At 39.9% G+C, this 25,534-nt stretch overlaps 1 protein-coding gene across 1 annotated transcript in view; it reads right to left on the bottom strand.

The window, feature by feature from the left end:
• Positions 1-25,534, bottom strand: part of LOC307148874 (B-cell receptor CD22-like) — a gene marked incomplete at both ends in the record, with an annotated part of 53,727 nt that overhangs the window by 487 nt on the left and 27,706 nt on the right. Inside the window, one exon of the mRNA XM_079854782.1 lies at positions 22-276. Within this exon, the coding sequence (XP_079710908.1) occupies positions 22-276 (255 nt within the window). The remainder of the gene's footprint in view (positions 1-21; positions 277-25,534) is intronic.

The following is a 25,534-nucleotide window of genomic DNA, read 5'->3' as shown; positions in this document are numbered from 1 at the left end:
TGCAGATGATTATTAACTCACACATGACGTTTAAAGTCACAGTATCAGAGTATTTCTCTCCATGTTTATAGATGGACTTGCACTTGTATCCTCCACTGTCATCAGAGCTGATCTTTGAGATGTTGAAGATTCTTCCAGATCCTACAATCGTTCCTCCTTTAATCCAGCTGATTTCTGCAGGAGGGTTTGAGTCACTGATGCAGTTCAGAGTCACTGAATCTCCCTCCACTATTACACCAGATGGACTGATGGACACTGAGACACTCCTGGGTGGGTCTAAAACAGACAAAAATGAAAGTTCAATGAATATGATGATGGCTGAGGTGTCTGAGCACCAGGTCCCTGTGTTCACACAACTGATCTCACGAGTGGGCCAAGAAGAGGGCGGCCTCCACGACCTTCGTAAATATGCGGGGTGACAGGGAGGACTTTGTACTGGTATGCCCGTCCCTCGAACTCAAAGAGTATAACGGTCTGTGTCGAGGGAGAATTGAGACATTAAAGTACATGTCCTTCAGGCCGATCGCTGCGAACCAATCTTAGGGACGAACACATTCTGCACTAGCATTTTGAACGGAAGCTTGTGAAGGGCCCGATTCAAAACACGCACATCCAAGATTTGACTTAACCCACCACTCTTCTTGGGAACAATGAAGTAGGAGCTGTTAAACCCTGACCTCACAATCTCGCAATCTCCGCATGCAGAACAAGGGGCCTATACGTTCGCCGCTGTACTGAATCACATAGCCAAATCTGAACATCCCAGTGAGCCAGCGTGACGGGCGCTAACCAGGCTCCCAGCGACCGAACCAGCAGGACCAATGGGACCACAGACGTACCCGTGGAGGACAGAGACCCGTCCCGGAGTAGGACAGTGCAACATGCAGTGCAACACTTACCTGGCTCCACAGAGTTTGGCTGGGGTGAGTGAGAAAGCATACGGCTTGATAACTGAGACACTGCTTATGATTTATGGGGATTGAAAAAGGTGGTTGTGTACACACACTGCCGACACATTTATGTTCAAACACTATGTAAAAGTTAATTTTGCATAATAGGTGCCCTTTAAAAACCTTGTTAAAAATCCAAAATACTTCAGAGCACAGACTTAAGTTTGGTATCTTTTTAAAGGGAACACTTCACAGATTATTGTAGAAATATTTTTAAGTTTTATATTTTATATAAAATAAATAAACTAAAACTTCAAGAAAATTAAAGCTAAATATCTGAACAAATTCTGTGACAAATTGTAGGTTGATATAAAAAAAATAAAAAAATAATTCAGTATGATTTTTTGAGCGCAGTACCAAACTTTTCCACTAGTTGACACCCAGACTCCTCTGGTGACCATATAAGGACTCTTCGATTTCCATATATGGATTGAGTGATCTTAACTACAGTCTGAACACTTTCAAATGCTATATAGTTGGTCAAGATTACTTTAGGTTTTGACTAAGATATTATTGTTATAAATGTATAATGGCAAGTGTCCCACGGGTGTCGGGGAGGGGCAGTCTTAAAAATAGTGGTTAAAACATTTTTATAAATCATAAATTCAGAAATGTATTCTTTGTAATGTGTGAAAGTATTGATATTAAAAGTTTTTTTTTTAATAAACTTTTTTATATATATATATATATATATATATATATATATATATATATATAGTGTGATTTTTGGGGAATTGAATACAATTAGGATCAGTTTGACCTGGACCACACAGACTGTAACCAGAAATCTAAAGTGCATGAGGGTTAAAGAGAGAAAGTCAATCTGCACTCACACATGACATTGAGCTGAACAGCAGGAGAGATGTGAGTGTGTCCATCTACAGCACAGCTATATCTGCCTGAATCCTCTCTTCTGACTGACTGCAGCAGGAGTTCATTGTTTCTGTCTCTTCTCTCAGTTAATGGCTGTGAGTTTCTGTACCAGATGAATGTTGCTCTGTCAGTCAGAGTGCAGCTGCTTTTACATCTCAGAGTGACTGAATTTCCCTCTGTCACTCTCTCAGGAGACTCCACCTGAAGATCTGAACACAACACACACATTATATCTAGTGCTGCTGTCATACACTGATTATTATTCAACATAATGCACAGAAGAAGAGATAAACCTCATCAAAGTCACCTGTGACAGTAAGATTCACTCCTGGAGCAGCAATCCATTTATTATTAGCTTTATTAGTGTTGAATCTGCAGTAGTACACGTCTTCATCCTTCAGTGTCACATGACTCAGTCTGACGGTGCAGTTCTGCTGTTTATCTCCCAGATACTGAAGCCTCTGTCTGTATTCAGGGTCATTAGACAGATCTCGAGGCTCTACACTTTTTTTGGTCCAGAACACTTTCTTGATCTGATATCCAGTAGAAGGGTATGTATAAGAGCAGCTCATTGTCACTGTTGAGTCCTTTAGTGCACAGATGCGTGAAGGACTGTAACTCACACTCCAAACAGCACTAGAAACCCCTGAAACACAGAATTCATCAAACTGTAAATGTTGTTTTATCTGTTATATTGGGCCATGAAAACATGACAATACTTTATTACTATATGAAAACAGCGACTCATTACAGGAAATATAAGATAAATGTGAATAAATAATCTCAGTGTGAATTACTTTAAAGGGACACTAGGTAACTTTTTAACCTTAACTGAACAGCTTCGGAGTCAGTGGAATGGTTATATTACTTATTTCGGGTTGAATGGTGGTGGTTTCGCACCCCCCTGGTGCCCGAGAGCAGAAAAAACTCACTTGCAACTTTGGGACACGGGTCGGTGTCAGGAAGTATCGCGTGATATCAGGTCTCGCGATGTAACGAATTGCTTGACGGCACTGCACACGTACACGCCCCTATTCAAGCACCGGCGGGCTAGCTATAAGCAAAGGGCAACGATAGATTTAGTTATGGCTGAGGCTGAGCCTGTAAAAAAGAAGCAGAAAGCTAGGAAATCTTTGTCGGAGGACCAACGAAAGAGGAAACGGGAGACTGACCGAGCAAGAAGTCAGACTCGAGTAAATATATCGGACCGGCTTTTTCAGAATGGTGAGAACTGAGAGAAACAGAAGCCTGCAAAACGGATGCTGATCCTGCTGTTGTACTTGTAAGTTAAGTATCTTTGGAATAAACTGTGTTTAATATTTAAATTTCAAGTAATTGCGACCTCAGGATGTTTGCTATTGTCTGTAAAGGTTTTTATTATGATCGCTGTTACGGGCTTACTAGTACGCTAGATACTATAACTTTGATGTTAGCATTGTCATAGCAAACACGTTTGATTTCTGTAGTTGTTTGGCAGTTCCTCTGTCGGTGTTATTTGTGTAACTTACACTTTTATTTTATGTCACTAAGTCAACGCGTCTGATAGTAGGCAATATCAGACGCGCAAAATGTTGCACATATCATGATCGAGCTAGAAAAAACGTTCTGATGTTTTCTTAGACAAGCAAAGGTAAACCATCATTCTACCAGATGAACTTATAGACCTTGCTAATATAACTTTAGACAAATATTAGCCTCCGATATATATATATTTTTTTATGCTCATGCCCATTCTCACAAAAACAAACAAACAAACAAACACGAAAGCAGTAGTTCGCCTCGTTCATATCGTTCGTTCCCGGTAAAAATACTAGTATGCATGACAACACAATAAATAAAAAAATCGCCATCAGTTGGAAAGAAAGTTTTGCTTTACTTGCCTCGGTAGACATAACTGGTTTTGAAATAGCCGGTTCCTCTGCTCAGCTGGGTTGACAGCTGATCAGCTGGGTTGCTCGTGGCGAGGGGGGAGGAACAACAGTTCGTTTTTACGACAGAGTGTTTGAAAGCGTTATACTACCAGACACTAGGGGGAGCTCGTAGAGAAAAAACACTCAGACTTGCATAATGCCCCTTTAAAGGAGAACTCCGGTTAATTTTAACATTGAGCTAATTTTTTTGTACATTTGGAGTGCTGTCAATACAGAGAACAACGACAAAAATCGGTGTTGCCTACACCGAGTTATTCTATTTTTAAAATTTGCACCCTGTTGACTTCAATGGGGCAAGTACTAAACCTGCTTTTAGCCTCTTAACATCCTTGATGTGTCATTACAAGTGCACAGAAAATGTGAGTGATTCCTTCAGAGTGAACACGAGTGAATCTGACTGCAGTAGATGTGAAAGAAATGTATAAAAATGATGTTATTTAAGCCAGCGCAAATACCTGTGTTTACATCCTGTTTTCAGTTGAAGTCCACAGTAGTCGATTGCCGAGTTCACGCGCATAGGTTTAGTACCTATGATCACGCGCGTGAACTCGGCAATCGACTACCATGTCTAGGATTTTCAAAAATATTGGGGGATCAGTGAGCGGCCCCTCCCCAAATGGCATAGCCTGTCGGCCTATGACGTAAATGAACACCTATTTTTTTTTTCTCGTAACGTTTTGGAAGTCTAACGTTAACAGACAGTGTGTGAGTGAGTGGGCTGTTTACACCTGGCCACTTAATGCGTTTTCTGTGATCGGATAGCTTTCCGATCGTGAAAAGACCAGGTGTAAAAGCCCTCCGAAACGCATTCGAGACGGATTTGAATCTGAATCCGATCGCAGCTGAGCATCTATTCATCAATTCAAGCCAATGTGCAAACTAAGTGAATCAAAGTGAAAGTAAGTCGCAGACGCTTAACACAATCATCTTCATTAAAAGTAAAGAACTGAAATGATCTTATCAGGGCTGTTGCCGCTCTCTCTTATTGCGGTCTTTGATTTTGGAATTTTTAGCTGATGATCAATAAAATGCAGTTCATAGGCTATCTGTTGCTTTCGGTGACGTGCACTCCATTAAATCACGCGGGAATTGAAGATCGGATTTATATCTGTTTTGCAAAAACACATGTATGTGACCAGGTGTAAATGGAATCGTTTTGATAAATCAGATAGCTCTCCGATCTGAGAAAACGCATGAAGTGGCCAGGTGTAAACAGCCCCAAATGATGGAAAGACAAAAAAGAAAAGGGAAAGGTGGCGCTGAGAAGGTCAGACTCTGTTGAAGAGGAAAGGATACTGCTAGGCTCTAGTTCTACTTGTTAGCAGTATAGCCTACACCCCTGGGTGTCGGTCAGGACACAAAGAATGAGGAGACTGGTGCTTCTTTCCAAAGTGTATTGAACATTAGTCTAAAATAACACAAAAAACATATTACATTAGTAAAAGTATAAATGCAGGGTTTTTCCTGCATAGAGAATTATGAGGCGGCCGCCTCCGTCAAATTTCGTGCCGCCTCCGGCTCTCGACAAAACTCGGACAGACAGTCATGGTCAGATACACTTTTTCCACCGTGACGGTTCTGTTGCGGTTACCACTTGTGTCCATTCACAAACCGTATAGTGCTGCTGCGCGCAGTGCGCGGATAAGTAATAAAAACATTCCATTCCAATTAATCGAGGGTGGATGACAGATAAATAATTTTGTGTTGAGTTTAATAAAGACACGGAACTCTCATCACGGTAAAACGCAATGAACGTGCGTCACTTTACTTTCGTTTTCAACAACATAATTCTCTTCATGGAAAACCAATCAAGGAAAACATATCAGGAGGACTCGACAATAACGCTTGTCTGGGACCATATACTTTGTCCGGGACACGTGTGTTTTTTTTCTTTCTTTCTTTTTTGAAGGGAAAAATTAGAGAGAATTGTAGCCCATCCAGACAAAAAAAATGTAATATAAAAATATTCCGAATCACCGAAAACGTGAGGGTGATTCTGTTTTATTTAATTTAATGTAAGTGGCGATTGATAGCCTATAGTTTATAATACTGTTGAGGCTCGTGCTGTTATTTATAACATATTATAGTTAAGAAACAATATATAGCCTAGGCTACACACGATCAGAGTGATGTTTTCCTGAATGCCATCAAGATTGAAACAGAGATAACAGTTCAATAAACAAATAGTTAAAATTAAGTCACTTACATTTTAGACGCAATGACTGTTTTTGTTCTGTTTCAGCAGCGAAAATAGTTCCAAACAAAGATCACAGCAGAACCACCGCGCATCTCACAGCAACAGTCAGCCGTGTTTCATTAATGAATGATTCAGCGTTTTGAACGAATCGGTTGAGTCAAAGATTCAATTACCCATTCATAAACCGCCTCATTCTGAATGAATCAGCATTTTGAACGAATCGTTTGAATTAATGACTCAATGACTCGCTCATTAAGACGGTCGCCTGCCGCCTCCTACTGGCGGTTTAGTTTCATAAAGTATCTTTCTTTTCAACATTCCTTATTTGTATATTAAAAAATATTTAAAATAATCTAATTTAATACTGTTATACTTTTTCAATGTAAATTATTTAATTTGATTGGAAACAGCCTAATGTCTTATTATTTTAATTGAATATATTGATCAAATTTAAGAATTTGAAATGAAAGATGGATAAAATAAAATAAAATAAATATAAAATAAAACCTCATAAAGGTACAAAAAATTATTCTGTTTTCAAACAGTGATGTAATGAAACATTGACAATTTAAGTTTGAATGGAGTAAAGCCTCTGTTTAGGCTACACGCCCACTGTCGCAAATTTGCAACAAACCCCTTCCATTCAGACTGCAGGCGAGATAGCGTGTGTTTTCCCCCAATGCCTGTTTGTGCACATTCGATACATACCTAGGAACATTTTTGCAAAATCCGCATATCAAGGGCGCAAATGTGGAGAAATTGCCCAAAATGAGTTAAGTTGTGCTAAGATAAAAATATGTACCAGATTATTGATTGCTTCTATAGCTATGTTATTCATATAGACTTCATGTGACGAATATTTTTTACGTACTTTGTAGATTTCTGTTTGTGCCATGAATAAAATCTACATACCTGAGATGGGAAAATGTGTTTTATTAATTTTACCATTTTGGAAAAATTACCCTAAATGCCTGTTGTCGCAAATTTACAACATACCAAAATTTCTATTTATTTGTTGTGCAAAAGTGAAATTGATAATCTCAACATTATTTACCATCTACTTAAAGGCAAAAACACACATAATTTTTTTTTTAATATACAGCTATATAAATTCAGGCGTTAAGGGGTTAAGGAAATGTAATTTTGCCAAAAGAAGAACTTTTATTTTAAATAAATGTTCATTTTTAATTAGCCAACTTCAGTGTGATATGTTACCATATTATCATGCTTAACACTGAGAATTTGAATAATTGTAATGTGATGATCAGATGCAGATATCTAAATCAAAGAATATGGGTGGTTTGTAGGGCTGTGCAATTAATTGAATTTCGATTTCGATTTCGATTTTGGCTCCCAACGATTACCAAAATAGTACAATCGAGTAAAAACGATTATGTTGCCATGTTCTGTTTTGAAAGAACGCTCTAATTTTGTCTTGTGTTCTGAATGACGCGCGCACGCGCACATCCGCCCCTCCCGATGCCATAAACTCTCTCAGCTCGAATGTTTAAACTGATAAGACTTAAAGAAGTGAAAATGATAAACTTTAGTTACGATGCAATGCTGGCCCGATTGTGCAACTGACAATTCCGTCATGTCCCGACTCCTGAACACAAGAGTGTAGTTTCGACGCTTGCCTTTGTCCAACACATCCAGAGAGTGAGAGATAGAAGATGCTGCGCCGCTGAACACTCGCGCGGTTTGTGAAATTGCGTCTTGGAGAAAGTTTTAAAATGATTGATTTGATTTTATAATCTGTGTGGATTCATTTAGGATACTCATACAATCTACAGGCTAAAGTCAGTCAATGTTTGCGGGGGAATTTCCCGCATTATAAGTGGTAGACCTGCGGGAATTATTAAAATACTCATTGAAGTATTATCTGTTATATTATTTATTTTAATAGTTCAAAAAGTACAATAAATGTTCAAATGTAATTTTTTTTAAGAATTGATGAAAGGTGTCTTTGGTAACACTTTACAATAAGGTTCATTAATTAGCATTAGTTAACTACCTTAGTTAACATTAACTAATAATGAACAATACTTCTACAGCATTTATTAATCTTAGTTAATATTCATTTCACCATTTACAATACGTTATTAAAATGAAAGGTTGTATTTGTTAACATTAATTAATGCACTGTGAACTAACATGAACAAACAATGATCAGCTGTATTTTTATTAACTAAAATTAAAAAAGATTAATATATACTGTAACAAATGTATTTCTCATTGTTAGTTATTAACTAATGTGAACTAATTAACATTTTTAAATGTTACACTTTAATTAAAGTGTTACCGTGTCTTTTTAATAACTGCAACACATTCCCAAAGTCATGTGAAATAATCGTGTTACATAATCGTGATTTCAATACTGAACAAAATAATCGTGATTATGATTTTTTCCATAATCGAGCAGCCCTAGTGGTTTGCGGGTGGATTTTTTTTATTTTTAATAGTGGATTTGGGTGACTCAAAGTGCACCAGATTAATGAATTTATCTTTAAAATGTACAAAAATTTCTTCCGGGGGGGCATGCCCCTGGACCCCCCTAGAGGTACCAGGCTCCATCCACAAAAATAATGCCGAAAACACATGATGATCTATGAAAAATAACATTTAATTACCTTATTATTAAAATACATTATTAGGATTTTACCACCTCCGCCTCATTTTGAGCCAGGAAAAACCCTGTAAATGTGTACATTTCACAGATGAATCAGTCACTTCTTAATTAAGAATACTAACATATTCAGTATTACCTCTAAATCTCAGTTAAATCTCACAATATGCATGGGATGAGCAATTGAAGACAATAAAACTATTGGTCTGCTAACAAAATGGCTTTGGCATTAACATATTAATGAATCCAGTTGCATCACCAAACAATCTAATGTCCAAAATTAGTATAATCAAAAGGAAATAATACGGGATCATTCTTCTGCAGAATAAATTAGTTAACAGATTACAGACATATAACTTAAACGGTCACATTTGACTATATTTAGCAGAAATCACATTTTTTTTAGTTTTCTGTCAGACGATCGCACATGAATCGGTATATGTCCGGGCATGCACATTTAAATGCACAAAGCTCAATATCCACTGAAAACACGATTAAAACATCGAGAAAACAGAAAAAACTTACTTTATGGTCATGTACTAATACTTTTAACACCAAAACGCCAACAAACATCCAAATAACAGGCAGGAATAAACTTCTAGGTGAGCAGCTGCCGTTCTCTCAGGAATCTATATTGACGCAGCAGGCAGTAAACAACAACAATAATGCCTCCTACTGGAAGCAGCGGGTATCGCACTCTAAAATAACTATCAAAATAAAAGTCCCACAATAGAAGTCTTCTTTCTCCAGGAGCCTTTTATACAGACTCAAAAGGCGAAACAATATGGAGGAGGAGGCAGCAAAATGCTCCAAAATAACGGACATGTTCCGGGCATCAACGAGCAAAGTGTCACAGCTAGGCACAAATGGGAAAGAGCACCAGCTACCAGCCAGCCAAAAGCTTGTGAAATTTGAAAGTAGCTTGGTGATATATATGAGACAACAATTAATGGTTTACTATTGAGCGGCTCTCTTTTTCTGGTATTATTGTATGTTGTTGTTGTTGACTTCAAGATCTTTTAAATAATAATAATTACACTTGGCATTTCACGTTGTGCAGTCATTTTATTGTGATTTTAGATTTCAGCACTTGCTTAAATTTGCCCAGAGGGCCAGTGGTCTACGAAATTTCCCGATAGATTTTATTGGTCCCACTCATAGACTGTAAAAAAATATGGACGTAGTGTTCGTGACGTCACCCGTAGGTTTCTGAAGAGCATTTTTGAAGCCTAAAGTGGGCGGAGTCGGCCGTCGCCATCTTGGCCTCGCGTCACCTTGCGTCACTCTCGGATAACAGAAAATGGGCAAAGAGGCGGAGCGTGGGTGGAGCTGGAGGAGCCTGACTATCTGAAACCACGCTCACCGCTCGACGTGATCGAGTTAGCTCAGGCTTGGAGGTAATGCTATATGCTACTGAAAGGACCCTATGGAAAGTACCAAGTCTGCGACTGCACCATAGACAGTATATAAGGACTGCACAGGGCCTCGCGCTAAAGTGACACTTGATGATGAAAAGCCAATTAAAAGTTCCTGTTTTTGCCCTTCGAAATATTATTAAAAGACATGGCTACAAGTGAGACTGTGTATCGTGATTCTGTACTATTCTGCTAGTTGAAAATGTATTATGCAGTAACTATTACTCTGAGAGAGTGTGTGTGACAGTGATTTATGTGCATACATGTCAGTCACTCTTTTTTTATAGTCTATGGTCCGTCAGCGCGGCATCGCTCGTCAAGTTCGTAGAGAGCTTATTCAGTCCATTTTAAATTCTGATTCTGGCCGCCTCTCAAATGGGTTAAACCATAGATATATTACCTATGAAATTCAAGTAAATGCGCTAGAAAATCCACGCTCATTCAAGGATTTATTGCATGGACGGAGAAGCGCCGACACCTGCAGGATTTCATCTGACGGTACATAAGCATATTATAATCAGTCTGTTCCGTGAGAGCAGAACGAACGAGCCTTTATAGACGTTTTTAAATCTGAAAACTCCAAAAACCAACGAAATTGTCAGACATCCATTAGTGCATGTTCACAGAGGAAAACAACTGAAATACAGCGCTGGTTGTTCTCTCGAACGATACTCGACGACAACGACGGAATCCAAAGCCGTGGGCGAAGTAATGGGTGTATTAAATTGTATGAAATAATCCCGAAAAAAGCACAAACACTGCAGAGATGACAAGTTCAGCAGCAACATTTGCTGAGGTGAAGTGACGCGGCTAACAACAGCAGACAAACGCCTAGCATTGACATCAGCGGGAATCCACCTGTCACTCAAGTGGCCACACCCTTAATTATGCAGAACTTTAAATATTAATCAACTAAACGGATGAGTTATAAAAAAATTCACCCCCCTCACAGTTGTTATGAAGGGCAAAATTAGCTGTATAGACCAAAGCCACATAGAGAACCAGGCTGTAAACATGTTTTTTTCTGCTGTAAAGTTGGTAATTTTAACATGGGGGAGATACAGATTTGACTCACTCAAGCGGCCAGTCAATGAACTGCAGTTTAACTCACTTCCGTGTTGGTTTCAAGAGAGAGACGGGGAGGTTGCCGCTTGGTCCCACTCCACCCCTGCTGTATGCACTGCAAGTACTGTATAGTATTGTACTGAATATTGTATAGTATGGAATGTCTGTATATTCAGCATTTGCATACTGTGAAATACAGTGACCAACTGCAGAAGCCCAAAAGGTTACAGTAAAAAACTGTAAATGAAAAGCATGTTACTGTAAAGTACAGTCAGAAGAGTTGAGCAACTGCAGAATCAAGGTCAGTGAGAGAGATTTATTCTGCTTCAGCTTCACGTCTTCATGTCGGTCCGGCCGGAGAATATCATCTCTGCAAAAAACCCTGAAGCAGATCCAGCCTTGACAACATTCTCCACACCTTCCTCTTCCTCTTCCTCCTCGTTCACCACCTCTTTCACACACTCTTCCTCCTCGTTCATCACCTCTTTCACACACTCTTCCTCCTCTTACACTCTTCCTCCTCTTATACTCACACTCTTCCTCCTCTTATACTCACACTCTTCCTCCTCTTATACACACACTCTTCCTCCTCTTATACACACATACTCTTCCTCCTCTTATACTCATACTCTTCCTCCTCTTATACACACACTCTTCCTCCTCTTATACTCACACTCTTCCTCCTCTTATACTCATACTCTTCCTCCTCTTATACTCACACTCTTCCTCCTCTTATACAGACACACTCTTCCTCCTCTTATACTCACACTCTTCCTCCTCTTATACACACACTCTTCCTCCTCTTATACTCATACTCTTCCTCCTCTTATACACACACTCTTCCTCCTCTTATACTCACACTCTTCCTCCTCTTATACTCATACTCTTCCTCCTCTTATACACACACTCTTCCTCCTCTTATACTCATACTCTTCCTCCTCTTATACACACACTCTTCCTCCTCTTATACACACACTCTTCCTCCTCTTATACTCACACACTCTTCCGCCTCTTATACTCACACTCTTCCTCCTCTTATACACACACTCTTCATCCTCTTATACACACACACTCTTCCTCCTCTTATACTCATACTCTTCCTCCTCTTATACACACACACTCTTCCTCCTCTTATACTCATACTCTTCCTCCTCTTATACACACTCTTCCTCCTCTTATACTCACACTCTTCCTCCTCTTATACTCATACTCTTCCTCCTCTTATACACACACTCTTCCTCCTCTTATACTCATACTCTTCCTCCTCTTATACACACTCTTCCTCCTCTTATACACACACTCTTCCTCCTCTTATACTCATAGTCTTCCCCCTCTTATACACACACTCTTCCTCCTCTTATACACACTCTTCCTCCTCTTATACTCACACTCTTCCTCCTCTTATACACACACTCTCCCTCCTCTTATACTCACACTCTTCCTCCTCTTATACTCACACTCTTCCTCCTCTTATACACACACTCTTCCTCTTATACACACACACTCTTCCTCCTCTTATACTCATACTCTTCCTCCTCTTATACACACACTCTTCCTCCTCTTATACTCATACTCTTCCTCCTCTTATACTCATACTCTTCCTCCTCTTATACACACACTCTTCCTCCTCTTATACTCATTCTCTTCCTCCTCTTATACTCACACTCTTCCTCCTCTTATACTCACACTCTTCCTCCTCTTATACTCACACACTCTTCCTCCTCTTATACTCATACTCTTCCTCCTCTTATACACACTCTTCCTCCTCTTATACTCACACTCTTCCTCCTCTTATACACACACTCTTCCTCCTCTTATACTCACACACTCTTCCTCCTCTTATACTCATACTCTTCCTCCTCTTATACACACTCTTCCTCCTCTTATACTCACACTCTTCCTCCTCTTATACACACACTCTTCCTCCTCTTATACACACTCTTCCTCCTCTTTTACTCATACTCTTCCTCCTCTTATACACACACTCTTCCTCCTCTTATACACACACACTCTTCCTCCTCTTATACTCACACTCTTCCTCCTCTTATACACACACTCTTCCTCCTCTTATACACACACACTCTTCCTCCTCTTATACTCATACTCTTCCTCCTCTTATACACACACTCTTCCTCCTCTTATACACACACACTCTTCCTCCTCTTATACTCACACTCTTCCTCCTCTTATACACACTCTTCCTCCTCTTATACACACACTCTTCCTCCTCTTATACACACACTCTCCCTCCTCTTATACACACTCTTCCTCCTCTTATACACACACTCTTCCTCCTCTTATACACACACTCTCCCTCCTCTTATACTCACACTCTTCCTCCTCTTATACTCATACTCTTCCTCCTCTTATACACACACTCTTCCTCCTCTTATACACACACACTCTTCCTCCTCTTATACTCATACTCTTCCTCCTCTTATACACACTCTTCCTCCTCTTATTCTCACACTCTTCCTCCTCTTATACACACACTCTTCCTCCTCTTATACTCACACTCTTCCTCCTCTTATTCTCATACTCTTCCTCCTCTTATACTCATACTCTTCCTCCTCTTATACTCATACTCTTCCTCATCTTATACTCACACTCTTCCTCCTCTAACTCACACTCTTCCTCCTCTTATACTCACACTCTTCCTCATCTTATACTCACACTCTTCCTCCTCTAACTCACACTCTTCCTCCTCTTATACTCATACTCTTCCTCCTCTTATACTCACACTCTTCCTCCTCTTATACTCATACTCTTCCTCCTCTTATACTCATACTCTTCCTCCTCTTATACTCACTCTTCCTCCTCTTATACTCACTCTTCCTCCTCTTATACTCATACTCTTCCTCCTTTTAATTCTAATCTTCAATGCAACATTTTGAGTCAATTTAGGCACTTTAAACTGTCTTGTATTTTGTACAGTTGGTTTCCTCTCATGATTAGAAATAAGTGTGAACAAGTTTGAGTCGTTGTGTGTAAACGATGACAACTGTGTTGTAGTTGTGTTTGACTTTAGCCTGCCTGTGTTTAGTGTTTTGAAACATAAGTGCATCACAGTGAGAAATGTGTTTTAGTGAGTGAGAATGTGTTTTTTTGCAATGAGATTGATGAGAATGAGAATGAGATTTGCAAACAGTGTTTTAACAAACTGAACTTGTTTAATGTTTTACAGAAAGACTGATTTATTTGACAAATTGGTTTAGGTTATTGAGAATTTGGTTCAGAGAAGTGGGTTTAGTGTTTTAGCAATTCAGAAACACTGTATATCCTGGAATATGACTAAATAAATATTTAACATATACACATTCACTTACGAGAACAAGAGCAACATATATTCACAATCTAGTGCTAGAGCAGGGCTGTGAACTGTCACACTTTCAGCCTGAGACTCTAATCGACACGTACGCCACACACACATTTTCTCACGCAGAGAAAAATCGCACTAACACTGACCAGAGGTGTATAGTCCAGGGGTCAGAAAGTAGAAGTACTGCCATATGTTTATTCCACCCATAAACTCAGTCAGCTGATTTAACTAATTAGTTCTCTCTCCTGCTGAATTAGCAAATCCAGGTGATTGGAACAAAATACTGAGGAGGACTTTTACTTTCTGAACCTGGACTTTACACCTCTGACACCAACAGACAAGACAGAGCTGGTTACTTTTGATATGAAACAAATTCTCAGCCCTCAGATTCTGTCAATTTTATTTTGAAATTAAAACAATAAATATTGTTTTGGCGTTGTAAATGTGACGTGGCAGATCGCTGTTGCGCCTCAGTTCAATCGGCACGTGAACCGATCATCAACGAATGAACAATAGGTAGGCTATGTTGAAAGATACAATAAAACTTACTGAAATGTATATGCCTCTGTAGTCGCATAGATTCAAATACTCGTATATTGTTATTCATATGTTTTATTATTATGTATTGTTGGTGACCATTTATTAAGTAGGCTATAGATGTTTATGTGAACATTTGACGAGGGAAGTTTATATGGACAAACCCTCGTTCCCTCGATTTTGACTGAGGGAGTGAGTCTGCTTCAAATGTACACTTCAGGCACCTATATGTCCCACAATGCAGTACGATTGTGACGTCACCATATATCTCGTCTAATCACCACCACACATACAAATCTATGATATATTAATTATAATTTTTTTAATTTAAAACAACCCAAACACACCTATAAACATTTGGATGCTGCATTAAACAAATTCTTAAAGGGAAAAAAAATGTAAATAATAAATCAACTCCACAGCTGATTCCAAGTGATCAAGGGCTTAGGACGTTCCAATGGGCTTTATGCACAGCTGCACTACTTCCTGAACTTCAGGTAGGTCCTTTGTTTCCTGTCTGACATTATTGGACAAACTGATTAATCCAGGTGAGCCTGACCAATTATTATATTAATTAATTATTAATTATTAATTATTAATTAATTATTAATTATTATAACGTATTTGTCATCTGCTTGTATGTATCCATTATTTATTAATAGCCTACAAGTTTGCTGTCTGAATGATGATCAAACATATACTGATGAGTTTAATAAAGTTTATTGTACATCACACAAAAGATGAAGCGTCAGTTTTACTTCAGAAAATCACCGTAAGAGCTGAGTAAACACAGTAAGTTATTAGAAATGCGCAAGTACATAAACGAATTTCGGTAGAGTTGAGGGAGCATTTCTGTGGGCGGAGGTTAGTCAAAAAACTGTTCTACTGACGTCATTAAAGAAGGAAGTAGAGGGGTGTAGTCCAAACGGACCGTTCGATGTAGTCAACTTCTGTTAAATAAAATATCTCGCTTGGCATTGAACTTTGAGCTTTATAATTTTACAGATATTATTTATACTATAACAACAACATTACACACTAACTAAAGTTTGAAACATGGGATCACGAAGAACGGGACCTTTAACATGTACACATTCACTTCCGAGAACATGAGCCAAAAATATTCATGATCTGCTGCATCTACAGTGAAATTTGTCCAATCAAAAGCTCTGAACTTTGAGAAAGTCCCTCCCCCTAAAGCATGTGACACTGACTAGCACAGTGGTTTTCAAACCCTGGGTCGCGACCCTCGGGTGGGTCGCGAGACTTAAAAAATGGGTCGCCAGGATGATTTAAGGAAAATATAATTAAATTAAAAAACATAAACATTGTTTTCATAAAATCATAGTCTATAGGCCTATATAAAAGAAACACGCGCAATATGGCCATTTAAACAATTAATAGATTAATAAAACGAAAGAAAAAACTGACAGCATGCTGCTGAGTTTGGTTCATTTCTGTGAGGCGCGGCGCCTCACAAACCAGTTGACGGAAAGGAAACCGAGACGGCAGTTTGTTTGTTTTCTTTATTTTACAAAAGCACAATGTTGTGTTTTATTGCGAGTGTACACAAATATAAATAAATACTTTGCAGTTTCGAATGATGTCCTGAACAAAATAACGGAGTATATTTATATGATTCCATCGTGCCGGTGGCGCCTCACACGAACGTATTCCAGCATTGCAATATTGACATCGCAGCCGGTTCATTATCAAAATAAAATAGTCAACCTCACATAAAAATTACACTGCTCTGTTTAAATAGTCAATAGCCTACAATTCGTGCCATTCAGCGTAAGCACCGCTCCACTGTGATGTTTCCAATCACATTTTTGCGCATGTGAAGAGGGTGATTTTCTGAAGAGGGATCGATATTGGAACGTGAGTGAAGTACAAAGAAGCCCACGAGCGTAAATTCCTATGGGGACAGGGGGGACATGGCCTCCCCACTTTTCAAAATCCCAAATCCCGTTTGCTATTTGTTTATATAGTGTGCACGCGATGTTCCCGGACGCGCGCGCATCGACATAGGCTCGGTCCTGCTCCTCCGTGGTATCGCGTTTGCGGCACAGGCGATGAAACGCCAGAAACAACAGGTGACTAAGCTATCGTTATATGATCCCGCTCTTATTCATGCAAATGCTTTTTCATGCGCGACAAGACAAAAGAGAACGCGCTGTCAGTGAATGTCCTCCTGACACACACACACACACACGACCCACAGATAGACGCGCGCCAGTATCAAGTTCTCTTTCGCGCTAGAACGAACAACACACATGTATGCCAAAATGTCCGTTTTGTCGAGGATCCTCACAAGAACAGTCTTAAATGAGTTAAATAAAATCTTAAAATTAAAGTAAAGAGTAGTGAGAGAATGGGATGCGTGAGATCGTCAGCTAAAGTGGCAGCAGCTAATTCTCGGAGTCGGAGAAAATTACTAACTGCTCTTGACTAAAGAATGCTTGTAGCTTTAATAAGGATTTATCTATATTTAGTTTATAATTTATGCAGTGCAGAATGTTTTGATAACCTTATTCAATTTCTGTATATTTCATACCTGTTAGACAGGAAAGGCACAGGTAGGCTAAATATGACATTTATAATGGGTTTATGTAGGCCTAAGGTTTGTTTGAAGTTCACTTAAATTAAAAGTTTTTATATTTTTTGAAGCCTATAATCAATATTTAAAATTTGGGGGGATAATCATTTTAATTTTTTCTTAGAAGCCTATAATAAATAATAGTTTAGCATCCAAATAAATCGCGAATATGGAAAAAAAAATATTCGAATGAGAGAGTTACGTGAGCCCAACGCCACTTACTTTCACTTTCGCTTTAAATTATTTTGCTTTGGCTTGTTTATAGATATATATTTTTTTCATTCTTGTTCTGTTCTGAATATCATTAAATTTAAAGGATTTGTTGTGGAATATTTTTAGTGAATTTTTTAAGCATACAGCAAACGATAGTAGGCTATTAATTGGTTAAAATTCTTACAATGGTTAATCGGTTAATTAGCATCCCTGTAGCTTTAGCTAGATCAAAAGAGTGCAGAATCAACTTTGCGTTACGATCGCGTCATGGATAAGCCACTGCACGTGCATCATCAAAAGCGGTTGTTAACAGAAGGCTTAAGAATAGGCCTATATAGGCCTATGGGTCACGTCAATTAAAAAAAAAAAAAAAAGGGTCGCTCTTGAAAAAGTTTGAAAACCACTGGACTAGCAAGTAGCAAAAGACTATTGGAGATTTCTAAAAGGGACGAGCGTTTGACATGTTCAACACAAACTTCCTGTTTCAGAGAGAAATATGTGAGAACAGGACAGAAGAAAGTGCAGATCAGCCGCTCATGAGGCCTTAAATAAAACATCAGAGTGTTTCTAATGTGAATGTAAGAGAGACTCACCGTGAATCATGAGCAGAAAGAAGATCAGAGGAAGAGGAGGAGCCATTCTGACCCACATCAGCATAACATATATCTATAATACAGCATTCAATTCAATTCACATTTATTTGTATAGCGCTTTTCACAATACAAATCGTTTCAAAGCAGCTTTACAGAAAATACACAAGTCCACATTACAATTTAGAGTGATCTGTTATCAGAGGAAACTGTCTAAGATATGCATTTCAGAAATGTATACAAAGTCACAGTTAGTTAAAAATGTATTAATTTAAACAATGTAATAATTTAAGGCAGAAACAATGAGCTCATTGAAGTAATGAATGCTTGCGTTAATATATTCATCACTTAAACAAGTATAAGTAAATCACCCTATTCTTAACATTTCTCATGAGAAGACACGTATGTTATATGAGCAATAATCATTTAAGCAAGAGTGTGTTTGTCTTACCGTGTAGAAGCTCATCAGATCAACAGCAACCAAATGACTGACTGTTTTAACACAAGCACTTTAGCTTTACATTGAAGGACTTTGTGTGGATAACACTGTTTATTAATGACCAGCGATGGAAACATCACAGTCCCTCCCTCAACAAGAGAACAACATTACTGTACTAAACCTACTTAAAGAGAAATGATGATCTTTTTCTGTAAGTTGAAGATGTATAATTGTGAAGATGAATGAAGATGTATAATTGTGAAGATGAATGAAGATGTATAATTGTGAAGATGAATGATAGTGATTTACAGGTGAGGCTCATCAAGGCTGATGTCAGACGCAGGAGATGGTGACATCTGGTGGCAGTTTGAGGGATTGAACGAGCACATATGAGACGAGATGTGTCTGACTGCAGAACTCTATACGTGACAGCAGTTTCAGGCCAGCAGCTTCAGACCGGACGTTAGGAGCTGACGATCACCTAAAGCCTGCTTTATACCAGAGATGGTCTTATTACTGGGAGAGACCAGGATCTGTGGCTCTACCATTGGAAAAAGTGTAACGGCTAACTTGGATCACGTGTGCCTTGAAAACCAATCACATTACAGCCTTGACATCTGTGTCTGAAATCGCCCCCTATACCCTCAATAGGGCATTATTTGAGGGAACAGCCATTTGTAGTGGTGTCTGAAACCATAGTGGACGTTATCGAGTTCACTCATTCAATCCCACAATGCACCGCAATAACAAGTGCACAACAGATACTAGCTGTGTCCCAATTCAGGGGCTGCATCCTCCGAAGGCCGCATTTGAAGGCAGATTGCGTCACAGCGGCGCGACAAAGGCTGTCCAAATTCGAAGGATCCTTCTAATGCGGGAAACCGTCAGTGTTGCCAAGTCCGAGGTTTTCCCACGGAATTGGGATACTTTAAAGTTGTTGCCGCAGTAAAAAAATGTTCTGCAGGTTGATTTCCACCCCTGTATGTACGATTTAATAAATTGTTCTATACATTTTTACTTACAGTACTTTTTACAACTATTTACAAGATAAGTTACATTTAAAATACGAAAAACAAAATAAAAGTTTAAATTAACAGTATACATAAAACAGATTGAAAGAAGATATTTTTTCTGTAGACTGTTATTGAGCTGAGCAGGAGATCCTGGATGAGCTGCACAACAGAGACGCTGGTAAAGCCTCTGCTGGAGGGACATCATCTGGGATCAGTGCATATTTCCACTGTCATCATCTGGGATCAGTGCATATTTCCACTGTCATCATCTGCTATAGATGAGAGCTATAACTCTCTCTCTACCATCCTGTAGCTGTGCCAACACAGCCCCCAAACCTCCCGAACTGTTGCCCGTGTAAAGATGGAAGGGTTTTGAGAAGTCTGCATACGCCAAGATTGGGGCACTCACCAGAGCAGTCTTCAAAGAATCGAATGCCATCTGGCAGTCTGTGGTCCAGTTGATGGCAGCATTTCCTCTCCGCATACTAGCAGAACCTACTAGGAGAGCATTCAAGGGTGCTGCTACTTTAGAAAAACCTTTCACAAATCTTCTGTAGTACCCCACAAACCCAAGGAATGATCGTACCTGCTTAATGGTAGAGGGGATGGGCCAGTTCTCAACGACAACTGTCTTTTCGGGATCTGTGGATATTCCCTCACCAGAGATGACATGGCCAAGGTAAGTGACTTTCCTCTGGAACAGGCTGCATTTATGGGGCTGCAACTTTAAGCCATGGGCTGCCCACTTCTCAAAAACCTGCTCCAGGTGATTGATGTGGATGTCAAAGTCTGGGGAGTATACAACAACATCATCCAAGTAGATCAGGAGAGAGTCGTGGACCTGCCCACCCAGGCACCGCTGCATCAGGCGTTGAAATGTTGCAGGTGCATTACAGAGGCCAAATGGCATCCTCTGGAACTCTTACAAGCCCAGGGGTGTGGTGAATGCAGTCTTCTCTCGATCCTTCGGGTCCACATCTACTTGCCAATATCCACTGGCCAGGTCAAGGGTAGAATACCAAGCAGCTTGCTTGAGGCTGGTGAGGGATTCTTCTATCCTTAGCAAGGGATAGGCGTCTTTGTGGGTTAGGGCGTTCAGATTCCTGTAGTCCACGCAAAAGCGCCAGGATTCATCCTTCTTCTTCACAAGGACAATTGGTGCTGCCCAATGGCTGGAGCTTTCCCTTATGACATCATTATCCAGCATGTTTTGCAGAAGTTCCCTCAATTCAGGGTAAAGGCTTGGTGGAACTGGCCTGTAGCGCTCCCTACTGGGCGGTGCAGAACCTGTAGGTATGGAGTGGAGGACTGCACTGGTCTGGCCAAAGTCCTCATCACCTGCTGCAAAGATGTCTCTCCATCGCTGTAACAGTGAGTCCATCTTCTGTTGTTGCTGGATGATCTTTTGTACCGATGTGGTTGGTCTGCACATCCACTTCTACCACACCTGCATCCAAAGTCTTCAAAACAAGGTCTTTTTCCCCTCGAATCTGCCTCGGGTCAACCTGGAAGACATTAGCCAGGGGGCGGAGTTGAGGTATCAATATGGGGTAAGGATTGAGGTTACGTACCCTTATAGGGAGGTGTCCTTTCACCACAGTAGTAACAGCCTGAGCCACCTGCCACTCATCATCTCTTTCTGGGCCTTCCACCAAAGCACAAAAATCCAACCTGGTTTTCGCAGCATAGAGGTGTGTCCACAGCACCATCTCACTGTTAGGAGGCAAATAGACTGGGTCTTGGTGGGTTAACCTGGCCACTCCAATCTGTCCATCAGATGATTCATCCTTTGAAACCTTTTGACAGACAGCAAAAGCACGCTCCCATTCCCTCTTTGCTTCACGTGACATAGTTGCACCAAAGACAGTCAGGCCAGGGTGGACTCCCTGAAACAGCTCTTTCCAACAATGTGAAATGACATTCATCCCTAGGATACCCCTTTCAGCACTCAGGCACTCATCCTTCACAATGATAACCACTTTACCTGGCACGGTGACTCCTCCCACTGAAAAATCCAAGATGGCGTAGCCAGTATATGGGATCTGTAGTCCATTAGCTGCTTTTAGAGAAAGCCAGTGCAGATCTTGTGGGCTTCGCTTCTGCTCTCCACTCAGCCATTTCTGGAAGAAAGTTTTACTGAACAGCGTAACTTTCCCTGGTCCCCCTCCCCAACCATCTGGCTCTCAGTGGTTGGGGCTGTTAGTTTAACTGCCTCCTCCCCTGTTGACAGTACCTCTGAATGTGACCAGCCTTCCCACAGCCTCTGCAGATTGGTTTGCCCCGGTCGTCCGATTCCAAAGTCTGGTGACGCCTGGGGGAGGCAGTATAGCGGCCTTCCTGAACAGCCCCCCTAGGGGATAAAGACAGGTCTCTATGCACCCAAGTCTGAGGAGAGAGTTGCCGTTTAATCTCGTCAGTTAAGGTTTCTTTAATAACAGAAAGTTGGTCTGTAATTTCTTTTCTAAGTTCGGCTCTTACTATCTCCCTCCACTCCTCTAGGCTTGGTGCAACCATGGATTGGTTTGTCTGTGGCACAGAGATACGTGAGGCACAGACAGGCTCCATCTTCAACTCAACTTCTAATGCTCTCACTTCACTACACACCTCAGTGAAGGACAATGTAGGTTTTCTATGCACCTGCCTTTGGAGTTCCTGTTGCACCACACCAGGCCTCAAACCCAGGACAAGCTGGTACCTAATAGTCATCTCATCCTGGGCAGAGCCCGCTGGTTCCTGCTGCCTCCATGTGGAGAATAGTTCCCGGAGACGGAGAATGGAAGCAGAAACAGTTTCCTCTTCCTGTTGGTGACATTTAAAAAATTGTGCCCGGATCTGGGCTACTGGTGTTACACGCCCATACAGCCTCTTTAACTCGCTCAGCAGGTCTACACTTGTTAAGCGTCTTCCTGGATTCAGTAGCCTCATCTCTCTTTTTGCCTCACCCTCAAGTGCCCCATATATAAAGTCAATTTTCTGTTCCTGATTTAACCCTTGTGCCCTCAGCATAGCCTGTACCTGCCCACTCCATTCAGAAAAACTCATTTTACTTGAGTCACCATTAAACCTTGGGATCCATGGGACCCCCATAAACCAAGGCATCATCATTGCATTTATCACAGGCTGACTAAATGGAACATTTTCCAGTCTGGCCCCAGTTCCTTGTGACACATTACACCCTGGGCCTTCAGGCTGCCCTTCATTTTCATCTGCCATTCTTCACTGTGTGGTGTGGAAAGGGAACCCTGCCCGACTACCCCACTAATGTAACAGATTCTTCTGAACATCCCGGTACCATGCAATAACTCACCATTTCGAAAGAAATACAAACGAGGAGTAATTCACTAATGAGTTTGCCAACTAACTAGACATTTTGTGTGAAGTGAATTTCAAGCTCTAGTGGTAGCTAGCCTTGTAGACGGAAGAGTGATTTCTCCGATAGGCGGATACCTCATATGTGCTGTTCTGAATTAGTGGGAGTGGCTTGCGAAGCTGTGCAATGTGGTGCATTGTGGGAGTTGTTGTCTTTCATACAAATGCGCCCTAAAGTTACTTTCTGTCTTTTTTTCAGTCAAGAACTACATATATGACCCACATATATATTTCAACTACATATATGACCCACTTTCAATAAAGATCAATGTTCCCATGGGTATTTTGAGCTATTTTTAAACATTCTCAGTGGTCTTTAAATTATGATTATGCCGTTTTTAGCCAAAATCACAAAACCTGTGCCATTTTCTGGGACTTCGCTTCAGCAGAGCGGCAGTAGCTCATTAGCAATTCGCCTCTGCGTTGTGGGCGGAGCCGTTGGCACGGAGACTGTGCTTGCAAACAGGCGGGATCGTTGAACTAGCTCCCGACAGAAAAAAAAACAACTTACCGGTAAAGACACAGGCTGTCCAGTTGATGGTGTCTTGATGGAAGGCACTGCATCCGGCTTCAAAAATAATTTACTGACGAAGCCCATTTTTTTTCTCCTGCCAGTTGGTGAAACAGTTTTCTGTGAAGTGCTGACCGCAAACCGATGTGTGGTTTTTAACATTGCCGTGACCAAGGAACGTAATCCATTCATCTCTCACAGCAACATGTTTTGGTAAAGCATGAAAGCTAATACCAATATCTCTCCTCTTAGCATTGCAACCCGCTACCGCACATAGGTGTTGATACGCCATCGTCTTCTCTACTCCTCAGAACCTGAGCGGGCGGGGCGGAGGGGAGTATGAGCTTGTGGCCCCGCCCAGTGGAGTTACTACGTCACAACTCCAGTCTATTTTAGCCAGCATTTTAGCGTCTGCTACTGATTCACAGCCATTTGAATGCAGAAATACTCAGAAATACAACTTCGAGCTTATTTTTCTCAAGATGTGTCCTCTAACATCAGAAAAATGCCACAAGAACATGTTAACCACTAGAAAAACATGATTTTCATCGGAGTGGGTCTTTAACTCTTTTGATCGAGTAGCCTATTAAATAAACTTTTTTTACATAGTTTTTCATATACACAGTCTTATGAAACTTATATTGTTTGAAAATATTGATTAAAATATTGATATAAAACAGATATGTTTCTAATTCTGCGTATCTGAATTTTTGTGTAGGCTAGTCCACTGGTAGTGTATAGGAATTTACTTTAATTCTATTTTACTCTTTCCCCGCCATTGACTGAATTTTCCAGCTCTCCATGTTTTCACTGTTATACGGTAGTGGGCGCTATGACACATCTTCTAGTACAGAATCTCCGGAACAAAACACAGGAGAAGAAGAAGCTGAAACAAGTGATAGAAGATTGCTCACTCAAATGTAAAATAATGTGATCATCAAACATTAAACAGCTTGTAAATCAAAACTGCTTAATATTACCAAATGAAATGAAGCGTAACCCATGAAGAGAAAATGACTGTGAAGCTTTGTTGGTGTTGGACTCGATCTACTCCATCTGTGTTTGATCACGTTTCTGAATCTGATCAAGGCGTCTTTGACAAAAATGAGATTTTCTCATCTTTTTCGTTAAAAATGTTGCCTTTATTTATGAAACTTACCAACATTCAAGTGTTGATAAAAAAGGATGCATGAAGCTAATAAAATGTTTTTAAAATTAAAGTACATTTAAAGGTATTTTTCAAGTATAAAAAATAACATTTGAACATAGTAGTATAGGCCTACTGCAAGTGCAAAAATGATATATAAATAGTAAACTATACCTGTATAATGTTAAGTTCACTTAAAGGAAATGTGTAGTATAAAACTACTAAACTAGTAGTTTACTGAGAGTATACTTTAAAGTTGCTACAAGTATTAAAATACTTGTCCATAAGTACCATAAATTCACTTGCAGTACAAATGAGACACGTAATTATGAACTAGTTGCGCACTTAAAGTTTACTACTGTTACACTTATAGTACACTTAAACATATACTTTTATATTGTAAAAGTGGGCCAATTTAGTCCCAAGCGGTATTAAAATAGTACACTTACAAGTTTACTACAAGTACATATTGACATTAGTATACTTACTACATAATACTTAAATACTTAAAAATATACTTGAACATTACTTAAGTATACATCATAAAATTAACTTTAAGTATACTTCTTTTCGTAAGGGTACTCCTAACAATCATAATATTATCTTCTTTGCATTATATTTAATGTCAAAGTCTGAGCCACATTGTGTCAAACAAGTATGACTTGTTTAGAGCCAGAGTTCGACCAACTTCAACCTTGAAGAAACTCTGTATCCTGTGTGTGTGTGTGTGCTAGTATTCC

The sequence above is a fragment of the Squalius cephalus genome (assembly GCF_949319135.1).
Source record: "Squalius cephalus genome assembly, chromosome: 2".
Classification (NCBI taxonomy): Eukaryota; Metazoa; Chordata; class Actinopteri; order Cypriniformes; family Leuciscidae; genus Squalius; species Squalius cephalus.
The sequence above is the reverse complement of the archived record's forward strand: the minus strand, read 5'-3'. Positions and strand labels throughout refer to the sequence as shown.